The following is a 10,826-nucleotide window of genomic DNA, read 5'->3' as shown; positions in this document are numbered from 1 at the left end:
GAAAATCTAAGCTAATCTTGGACTGAGTATTTATTTATGGGTTCAATATCATTTCAGTTTTTTTGCTATCATTGTAATTGTTGGAGTGTTAATGCATTTTAATTTAGAAATGAGTATTGGTCCATAAACTTCCTAATTGTTGGAGTGCTAATGCATCTAAATTTAGAATGAGTATTGGTTCATAAACTTCCTATACAAAAAAGAACTTAAAAAATTCTTATACATAACTTCCAATATACGAGTAGCATGAAAATGTTTTGAGATATAGAATTATAGATGGTAGATACAACCTTAAATATTGTTTGCACATTTTACTCGTTAATCTTGTATTCTTGTTTATCGCGGTGGTATGAAAATCTCACCGCTGCATATCAATGCTTATGATTAGGTGTTGTAGATGCCATCGTGCTCCATGGCCTACTCGGTCAAGATGCTGAGGTATGGAGGTTTTAGAAATGGGATTGGACTACCTGCTGTTCATCACCCCAAAAGACAATTTCGATGCTTACCTTCTTTTCTCCATTTGATCATGAACGTGTTTTAGACACTCTTTATCTAACTACAGAAGAAATGATTAACATAAAGGAAGCAACAACTTGGTACAATAATCATTTAATTATCAAGGACATAGATCAATAGATCTAACTCTTGTGTGCTTTCAATTCTTCAATTAAGGCACTTAAATGAGAGTAAGATGAGCCTTCTTTAGCTATAGCCAACCTTGCCATCTCTTTGCACTCCTTAGCCCTCTTTCTCATGAGTTGAGCTTCTTCACCAATTAATATTTTTGCCATTGCATTCAAGATCTCTTTGTTATTAATGGTAATATTGTGGCTTCCCACCCTTGGTACCCATTTTTTCGCGCCCACTGGAACACCAATCTTTAACACATCCGTGACCAGTTTCTCATTATAAAATTGCTCAGCATGAAACGGCCAGGTAACCATAGGTACACCTGAGACCACCCCTTCCAGTATTGAGTTCCATCCACAATGAGTCACAAACCCACCCACGCCACGATGATGAAGAATAATCTGTTGTGGGGCCCATCCTCTTATGATCATACCTCGACCCTCTATCCTTGCCTCGAACCCTTGTGGGACCCACTCCTTGTTATCTTTGCTCCTTACAACTAGGATAAAATTTTGACCCAGGGCTTCAAGAGATATTGCTATCTCATGTAACTGAGCATCTGATAAATTCGACATACTCCCAAGACAAACATAAATCACTGAATCAGGCTCTTTCTCATCAAGCCACCTCGTACATTCATTTACATCTATTGAAGAATTTTTCCCTCTATGAAATGCTTCATTGTCTTCTCTTCTATTGAAGTAAAGTGAAAACGGTCCAATATGCCAATGTTTCATCCCCATAATCCTCGCATAGTAGTCAGCATAACCAGGTTCTAACTCATAATAGCTGTTCATTATCACTCCATTACAAGCTTTCATCGCGTCTCTTATTTTATCCATCAGTTCTAGTAGGAAATCCGGACCTTCTTTTTTGTCGTAAGGGGACAATTCTGATTTTGTAAATTTTATCTTATGAGGTAGATCACCAGGAACAACAAAAGTGTCTGAATTATTCAAAAGGTTCTTGTGTGGTTCGTAGTGAAGTAAGTTGTAAGTGATGCACTGAGAAAAGTAACTACTTCCATGGAACATCAAACATGGTATTCCAAACTCAATAGCTACGAAATTAGCCCAATGAAAGAAATGATCAGCTACTAAACAATTGGGTTGGCATTTTTGAAGGAGGTTTGCAAAAGGTTGTTGAAGAAGGTCAATGGCCTTGAAAAAACGGCTAAACATTTCTGTTGAGGTTAGAGAATCTGCATTCTCACACCCTTTTGGGAGTCCTGCTTCTTCATACGGAAATTTTATAGTAAGGAGGTCGATTTCGAGGCCATCTTTTTGGGTATATATTTGGATAGTTTCAGCGAAATAGTTTGCATTAGCAGGTGTGGTAACAATGGTAGATTTGATTTTTCGAGTTGCGAATAATCTAGCCATGTCCATAGCTGGGATCATATGGCCAGGAGCCATAAAAGGGAGGAAAACTATGTGAAGTTGATCTTGCTCTGAACTCATCTTAGTTCCCACCCTTGGAAGTTTGATTAGAAGGTTTGCTTATCTTTGACTTTAGATCTTGAAAGAGGACAATGGAGTAGAGATAAGATAAGGTTGATGGGAGCTGGTAAACTTCTAAAGTGTCATTGTCTTATGATTTAATTTTACACAGAATTAATTAATATAATCTAAGTTTGCCCCTAATCATCTTCGAGTAGGTTATTTATTTTTTGTTGGAGTAGTAGTTGTACATGTCTTTTTCCTTTTCTTCATTTTTCTTTGTACATGTCTTTTTCCTTTTCTTCATGTTTTAATATAATTGCACAATTTGTTTTTTCACAGTTTACAATACATTTCTTTAAAAAAACCAATTTTACAATACATTAGTCTGGCCATAGTTTTTTTTTTTTGTTTATTTTTTTAATTGTGCATTAGTAAAATTTATAAAATTTCCCTCGATAATCTTTGGGATTCAATAGAAAAGTCAGTTAACATCAACTCGTTTTGTGTGCGTCCGGCCACATTGTGTGGCCATTTATTAAAGAATAAAGTAACCCTTATTACATTGATCAAGTAACCCCAGAATTACTGACCAAGTAACCCCTATAACACTAATCGAGTAACCCTATAACACTAATGAAGTAACCCCTTTAACACTAACCAAGTTGCCTCCATTACACTTGCCTCCATTACACTTACAAAGTAACTCCTATAATAATTGGCCACACCATGTGGCCAACCACATATAAGAATTTGTGAAGAACTATTTATTCACCAACTACAACAAAATATCAAAACATAGACAAACCGCTGTACCAATAATGTTAACAATTATTACAAATATGATAATTGTAGTCACTTCCCTCATCTTACAATAAAGAAATATATATAATATATACTAACATAATTGATGAAGAAATGCAGTTTCTTGTCGATCTTTCACCCACTCAATAATATGCATCGACCATCCTATAAGTATGAACTTGCAAACCAAAGAGACAATTAACTAGAGCATTAATTAAGCTCCAAACCACAAAATATTAGAAAATAAATAAATAAAATGGCAGAAATGAAGTTGATCTCAGAATGCTTCATCAAGCCAGATCCTGAGGCTGTTAGTGAAGCCTCAAAGAAACCTTACAACTTAAGTCCTATGGACATTGACACATTATGCGCTAACTACATGCAAAAAGGTCTCATGTACACCAAACCTTCTGATGCTGGTTTTAAAACTGAGGTTTTCCTGCAGAAACTTAAACACTCCTTTTCCCTTTCTCTCGTTCATTTCTACCCACTAGCTGGCCGATTCGCTACCCAAACTTTACCAGATGAGCATGCTTGTTGCATCTTCCTTGATTGTGTCAACAGCCCTGGTGCTAGATTCATCCATGCTTCCCTAGACTCCACTGTATCTGATGTTCTCTCCGGCACTGACGTCCACCCTGCTTTCAGATCCTTTTATGATCTTGGTGAGAGGGCAATTAATTATGATGGCCACACCAATGCTCTGTTATCACTTCAGGTAATTAACTCTGTATAATAGTAGATCTTCAGTTAATAATGATGGCCAAACTAACGCATCCTGTAGACTGTAGTACACAATTATACATGTTGAGCCCACTAGCAATCCACACGTGAGTGGAAGCTAAGTGTTGTCCTACATTAAAAGAAAGTGTAAACTTATATTCACTTTATAGGGTTAAGAGGCTATTCTATATGTTTTTGAACTTCAATCTTTTTGCACTTATAAATTGGACTCTTCCCCCATAGCATGTGCGGTCTAGGTCTATTTAAGAATTATTCAAATTGCTTTAGTCACTAATTTTCTTATATATATACAGCCTTTTTTTTTTTTTTTTTTTTTTTTTTTTTTTTTTTTTTTTTTCTTTGTAGATAAATCTTTTGTTTCCTGTATGGCTGTATGTGGGAGTACGTAGCCACTTTCATATAATACCTTGCTTTAGTTTATACCTTATATAATTTGCCTCTATTACAACCTAGACTTATCAAAATTATGATCCCTGTGTTATAGTAATGAGTTAAATCAAGAAGTACATATAAAGGGTTTTCCAAGTGTCTTGCTTTTCGAAATTTTCTGCTCTATATTTTCTCGCTTTAATTTGACAGTATACGAATTACGTTACTAGCTGTAACATGTGAACATTTTGTAGGTTACTGAGCTTGTAAATGGAATATTTATCGGATTTTCGTTCAGCCATTCAGTAGGGGATGGCACTTCCCTTGAACATTTTATTACCACCTTGTCAGAGATTTTCAATTCTGTTGGTAATAGCCTGCTAAATGGGGAAGAACTAATCTATGTCCCCATCTCTAGGGAGCCAATCTTCGAACCCTTCTTTCCTGACGGATATGGCCCAGTTCTTAAGCTGCCATATGTTGAACCATCTGAGTTTTTGTCCCGGGAAAATCCTGCCTCTATTAGAGAGAAAATCTTTCAGTTCTCACGCGTGTCAATGTCAAGGCTTAAAGCCAAGGCGAACAATGACATATCTAGTGGAGGAAACCATAATAATGAAATATCCTCTTTCCAAGCTTTGTCAGGGCTTATATGGAGGGCTATTACTCGAGCTCGAAAACTAGACCCTGAAATGGAGACTAACTGTTCTCTTACCATGAACCTGAGGCCTCGTTTGATTCCTCCACTTTCACAAGAATACTTTGGGAATTACTTCTCAAGGATTAGGGCCAGTTGCAAAGTTGGGGAGCTCTTAAACACAGGCTTAGGCTGGGGTTCATTGTTGCTTCATGCAAGTCTAAAGAACGTGGATGACAAAGCAATAATTGAATCGTTTAGGAAGTATTGTGAGGCTCCAATTATAGGCCAACTTGCTAATGATTCCGCCTTCTTTGGGGTTAATTTTGTTAAGATTGTTGGGTCGCATAGGTCCAATTTGTTTGGGACTGACTTTGGGATGGGGAGACCTGTAGCTATTCGTACCGGAAATGTCAATGAAGTTGAAGGAAGAGTGTCTGTTAGTCAAGGAAGTGAAGGGGCAGGGAGCGTTGATCTAGAGGTTTCCCTTGCGCCTCCAACTATGAGTGCTCTTGAAAAGGATGAAGAGTTTATGAGTTTTGTTACACAAGGTTAACTCTTTGAAGATCTAGCGTTACGTGTTATTGTGTTAGGATGAGAGGCCAACAAGTCTTTTATGCATCCAACACATGATTGTTGCGCAGTGATTAGAGTCCGGAGTATGCTGCACGGGCTGGAGAGTGCTATGATCCACTGATCCTATAGTTTTGTGTTTGCTACTGGGCAGTGTCTTGTGGGTTGCAAGACTGCAAATCTTGCAAGTATAGTAGCAAGTTCAATAATTAGTCAAGGTTAGCAAAATTTGACCAGAATGTCTTATGTAAGCTAATCTTAGACCGAAGGAGTATTTGTTTATAATATCAATATCTTTACAGTATTTCATGGAATAGAAAGAAGGTTGATAAGTGCTGGTTAATCAACTAAAGTGGAATTGTCCATAATTCAATTTTACAGAAAAAGTTTATGAAAGTTGCACTTCAATCATCTTTGAGTAGTTGGAGTGGTTGCTCAGCTTACACCTACCCTCTTATATTTTTCTTTTGAATTTGTCATTGTTAAGCCGGATAAAGTATATAGTATAAAACGGTAATAGTTTTAAATATATATTGAGACTATTATATCATGATTAAACCTCAAAATAATTTATTGATTTTATTCATGAGAATCTATTGGCAAATTTTTAAATCATTGACTTTCAAAAGAGTAGAACACTAGAATGGTATAATTATCCCATAACAATATAACAAGAACAAATTAACATACTTTAGGTACTAATAAGTGTGTTAATTTATTCTTTAACACAATGAAGGATACAAATATGGGGGGTAAGCCTATCCCTTCTACAATTTCTTACTTACCTTACTCAAAGAAAAATCTTTGTTCTTGAATGACACAATTAAAAGTTACAATTGAGGTGCAATATTCAATACTAAATTGAGAACTTACAATTAGTTTCAAAAAACATATTTAATTTATGTTCATTTTGCTCTTGAATGATTTAATTTCTGTAATTAAAGAAGTTAGTTGAGAGTAAGATGATCCTCCTTTGGATATAGTCTTCCTTGCCATCTCTTTTAGCTTCTGAACCCTATTCCTCATATCTTGAGCTTCTTCACCAATCATCACACTTTTCATTGCCTTCAAAATCTCTTTATTTCCAATGATTATATTATGACACCCAACTCTTGGAACAAATTGTTTTGACCCGACTTGAATTCCAATCCTTAGAACATCTGTTACCAACTTCTCATTATAAAATTGTTCAGCATGTAGTGGCCATGTAACCATAGGAACACCTGTGGTCACTCCTTCTAGTATCGAGTTCCATCCACAATGAGTTACAAATCCGGCCACACTTAAATGATTTAGAATCATTTTTTGTGGTGCCCATCCTCTTATAATCAAACCTCGACCCTTAGTTTTTGCCTCAAACCCATCCGCGGTCCACTCCTTTGTGTCCTCCCTAACAACTAGTATGAAATTTTGACCCAAATCTTCAAGGGCTATTACTATTTCACGAAACTGAGCATTTGATACATTTGACACACTCCCAAAACAAACGTAAATTACTGAATTAGCCTCTTTCTCATCAAGCCATCTCCTACATTCACTAACATCAATTGAAGAGTTTTTCCCTCTATTATCTACAACATCATTTTCTCCTTCATTATTAAAGTGAAGTGAAAACGGTCCAATATGCCATTGTTTCATGCCCATAACATTCTCATAATAATCAATATAAGCAGATTCTAACTCATAAAAACTATTCATTATAACCCCATAACATCCTTTCACACCCTCTCTTATTTTATCCATCAATTCCAGTAAGAAAATTGAACCTTGTTTCTTGTCGTAGGGGGCCAACTCCGAATTTGTTAGCGTTATCTCATGAGGAAGATCGCCAGGTACAACAAAAGTCTCCGAATCAGAAGAAAGTTTCTTGTGCGTTTCATGCTCGAGTAGATTGTAAACAATGCACCGCGAAAAATAATTACTTCCATGGAATCCTAAACGTGGAACCTCGAACTTACTAGCAACGGAATTACCCCAATGAAAGAAAACATCAACTACTAAACAAGTAGGGTGGTATTTTTCCATTAAGTTTGTAAAAGGCCGTTGAAGAAGATCAACGGCCTTAAAAAACTTAAAGAACATTTCAGGGGTTGTGACACAATCAAAATTTTCACATCCTATAGGAAGTCCTACTTCCTCATAAGGGAACTTTATGGTTAGTACGTCGATTTCAATGCTCGAACTTTGGGTATCGACTTCGATTAATTTAGAAAAGTAAATCACGTTGGCAGGGGTGGTGACAATTGTGGTTTTGAGTCCTCGATTTGCGAATAATCTTACCATATCCATGGATGGAATCATATGGCCTGGTGCTAAGAAAGGGAGAAAAAATATGTGAGGTTGTTCTTGCTTTGAATTCATTTTTGGTTTTCTTGTAAGATTTGAAAATGGGCAATGGTATATTGGGGTAGAGGATCGAAATTGATTTATTGAATTGAGGGTGTACAGCTGCAATGTGCACAAGTGGTACACATATACGGAGTAATAGAGAATAAATAACTTTGGATATGCACGTAGATAGTTGGTTCAACATCTTACCACTCCTTTCTCATTTATAGTGTCTAATTAGCATATACAAAGTAGTAATTTACTAATTAATTAACCATAAAAGTTGAGATTTGAGCGAGTTTATTCTTCTTACCGTAAATAATAAATTGGAATGCTCAATTGGACAAGTGAATCAACTCAACATGGTGACAAATTAGTAGTAGGCACATTTAGAAAAGAGTGAGCACATGTCCACTTGTTTTAGGCATGTGACAATGTAATTAGCAAAAGACAAGATTAAAGTCTGAAAAATTAATCTTAAGTGACACAACTAGTACTAATAATAGAAAAAAAACCATCCAAGTTGTTATATTGAAATTGAAACTGATCAAATGCTCATAAAAAAAGAATCATAACTAGTATTTTTTTCATTAGAATTAAAAATGCAAAAAAGCAATGAGTACATTAAAACAAAACTATTGAAACCATTGTAATCCCATTTATTCATTTTTATAACATATATTCATGTTTGTAACAATTATAAACATTTATTCATGTTATAATCCATCAATTAGCCATAGAACAGTCTGCTTGTGCAAAGAGTAACTGGCCAACATGATTATCATATATAATCCGTTGGTTCATCTGCTGGTATGCTCCCAAGTATGTAACACTATTATGTTCTTCTTGTGTACTTTCGAGATACATCAAACAAACCATAGCACTTCCGCTACTAGCTTGGCTGATGACAAAACTCGCAGGTGGTGGTATAACCATGTCCGCATTATTAGCAAAATGATATGTAATAATCGGAACCTTAATGTCAACCGGATCCGCTATACGTTCGTAACAAAGCCTAAGTCCCAATTCTGGCTGATCCATCTTCCTCACATTTTTATTGGTTGTTTCAATGACGTTCGATACAGCATCTAGAAACTTTCCGTAGGCTTCCGAGACAATGTATGAGGTTGCGGCCCCTGAGTCTATGATGCACCCTCTGCTACCATCTGCGGTTAGTTGGAACACTGAGGGATCAACATCTAGTCGATGATTACTTACGGAGATCCCTTCGAGGGTTAAGTAGTACGTCGAACGGTCTTGGAATTGTTGCAATGGTGTCGATTTCATTCCTGATGGTTCAACCACATCGGTTCCAAATCGAAGGAACATTGGTGAACCACCAGCTGCTTTGGCAGACGGCAATTGTAAGCAGTATGAAAATCGTCTCTTCGACACTGCATCAGCTCGGTTCCAGAAACTAAAATCGCCGTAGCCCATGCCCATAAGTCCGCTGATTTTGTTATCATCTTTACCTCCTGCACAATAAATATACAATCAACTCGATTCATTTAATTTTGTCTGAAATTATTTTATCTAAATTTTTTTTATTTTTTTAATATATGTTGTGTACTAATTGTTTTATTTGAAATTTTTAATCTTATTTTTGTTGAAACTATTCATTCTAAACTTAGTTTGTCCGAAATACAAAAATTTAAAATAAAATGAAAAAAAGGACACATAGTTATCGATTGATAGGTTAATATATAATTGAGTGAATTGTGCAGATCTTTTTATAAAGTATGACACAACATGACAGAACAAATAAAAAAATCGAGCACGTATTAGTCGTACCTTCTTTAAAATTTTGCATGTTAATGCCACAACCGAAAAAGGCATTGGACACAGCTACATATTGGTCGTAGTCAGATTGGAAGGTTAATGTTTCCAAGGCAGCAATAGCTAATACGGACGAATCATCGCTATAAACTCGCTCCAATCTACAACCATCACTTTGGCATTGTGCACTAGAAGGGCAATGTTCGCAAGGAAGTGGTTTGTAAGATTGTGATTGACTAGCAGGAAATAAGGGATCTGCTTGATGAAAGCAATTTTGGCCACAACCTTCGCATTGTGTCCATGTAAGATCACTGCCCGTATCTAAGCCTAAGTAATAAGTTTTGTACCTTGGATCTTGATTGAATGTACCAATACCAACTTGCACATAATAAAATAGATCTACAAGACCTAACGAAGGTCGAATGATCCAATCATTCATGTGACGCGACTTCAAAGAGGTAGTATTTTTAATACTATGTAACCTTGTTAGGGACTAAACTCTAGAATTCGACAAACGAATATACTCTTCCCATTTCTTGTTTTCAGTAATGTTGTTGGTGCGATGTATAGGTGATTCAGGAGAGTCTCGATGAATCATTTTAAGGCTAAAACCAATATGGTTTTTAGTAGCATGACTACTTTGAAGGAAGTTATTGACTATAAATAAAAGGAGTGACAGTAAAAAAACCTGTAACAAGGGATTAGCCATTGACATTTAAAGGTTTTTGAAAATTGGAAATCCCTCAAAGTTTTTTTTTTCCCTTCTTCTTCTTCTTCTTCTTCTTCTTCTTCTTCTTCTTCTTCTTCTTCGAGTTTACTTAGCTTGACTCTATCAATTTATTATTTTTTAACAGGTTGACTCTATCAATTTAAATATATTAAAATCAATAATCACTTGTTCATATGTGCTTTAACAATTTTCTCACCAATAATGCTGGTCAAAGATAATTATTGTTTTATTTATGGAATGTAATATGATTAATGATATCAAAATGATAAGTTACTTATATATGTAGATATCTTTGATAGTACCTAAAAAAAGTTTCAATTGGACTCTTCAAAAAACTGAAGGGAACATTTCAACACTCGTTGTCCCTTGTTGCAATCCTCATTTGCAACAAGTGGTTTTCCACCACCGGGCCCAAAAACCTCAAAATTTCTTTAAAAAGCGTGAATTATAGATTTCAATTTTGTAATTTTTTGACCTTTTTTCGCCCGGAAATAAAAATTGCCGAGACGTTTACCATGGTCTCTAATACCCTCCAAGAGTCCAATTGGGTCGGTGGAACCATCCAATATGCCATTAAACGGTCATTTTACCCGTTCACAACTTGAAGTGATTTCGTAAACTCAAGCCTACCACGGATGTTTATGAAAACATATAATTATCATATCTAGTTTCAAATGGAATTATATGACCCCGAGATGTATCCCTAAGGGTTTCAAAGTTTTTTGCCACCGTGTCCCGAAACCTCAAAATTTCCTCAAAAAGCGTGGATTATAGCTTTCAATTTTGCAATATT

At 35.8% G+C, this 10,826-nt stretch overlaps 4 protein-coding genes across 4 annotated transcripts; 1 reads left to right on the top strand and 3 right to left on the bottom strand.

Annotated features, from left to right (window-relative positions):
• Positions 1–401: 401 nt before the first annotated feature.
• Positions 402–2,280, bottom strand: LOC145620865 (scopoletin glucosyltransferase-like). Its single transcript, XM_081675586.1, has one exon. The coding sequence runs from the start codon at positions 2,091–2,093 to the stop codon at positions 642–644; it is 1,452 nt and encodes a 483-aa protein (XP_081531712.1). The 5' UTR covers positions 2,094–2,280; the 3' UTR covers positions 402–641.
• An 852-nt stretch (positions 2,281–3,132) lies between these two features.
• On the top strand, positions 3,133–5,182 carry LOC145620091 (putative acetyltransferase At3g50280). Its single transcript, XM_081674738.1, has 2 exons — positions 3,133–3,594; positions 4,244–5,182. Exons 1-2 carry the CDS (start codon positions 3,133–3,135, stop codon positions 5,180–5,182), a joined length of 1,401 nt encoding a protein of 466 aa, XP_081530864.1.
• A 911-nt stretch (positions 5,183–6,093) lies between these two features.
• On the bottom strand, positions 6,094–7,560 carry LOC145620090 (scopoletin glucosyltransferase-like). Its single transcript, XM_081674737.1, has one exon. The coding sequence runs from the start codon at positions 7,558–7,560 to the stop codon at positions 6,094–6,096; it is 1,467 nt and encodes a 488-aa protein (XP_081530863.1).
• A 693-nt stretch (positions 7,561–8,253) lies between these two features.
• On the bottom strand, positions 8,254–9,742 carry LOC145620089 (aspartic proteinase nepenthesin-1-like). Its single transcript, XM_081674735.1, has 2 exons — positions 9,319–9,742; positions 8,254–9,002 (listed from the first exon to the last, which is right to left on the bottom strand). The coding sequence occupies exons 1-2, from the start codon at positions 9,740–9,742 to the stop codon at positions 8,254–8,256; spliced, it is 1,173 nt and encodes a 390-aa protein (XP_081530861.1).
• Positions 9,743–10,826: the final 1,084 nt, after the last annotated feature.

Source organism: Chenopodium album, chromosome 27 (genome assembly GCF_948465745.1).
Source record: "Chenopodium album chromosome 27, dcCheAlbu1.1, whole genome shotgun sequence".
In the NCBI taxonomy this organism is placed as follows: Eukaryota; Viridiplantae; Streptophyta; class Magnoliopsida; order Caryophyllales; family Amaranthaceae; genus Chenopodium; species Chenopodium album.
Note: the sequence above shows the minus strand (reverse complement) of the source record. Positions and strands in the feature narration are given on the sequence as shown.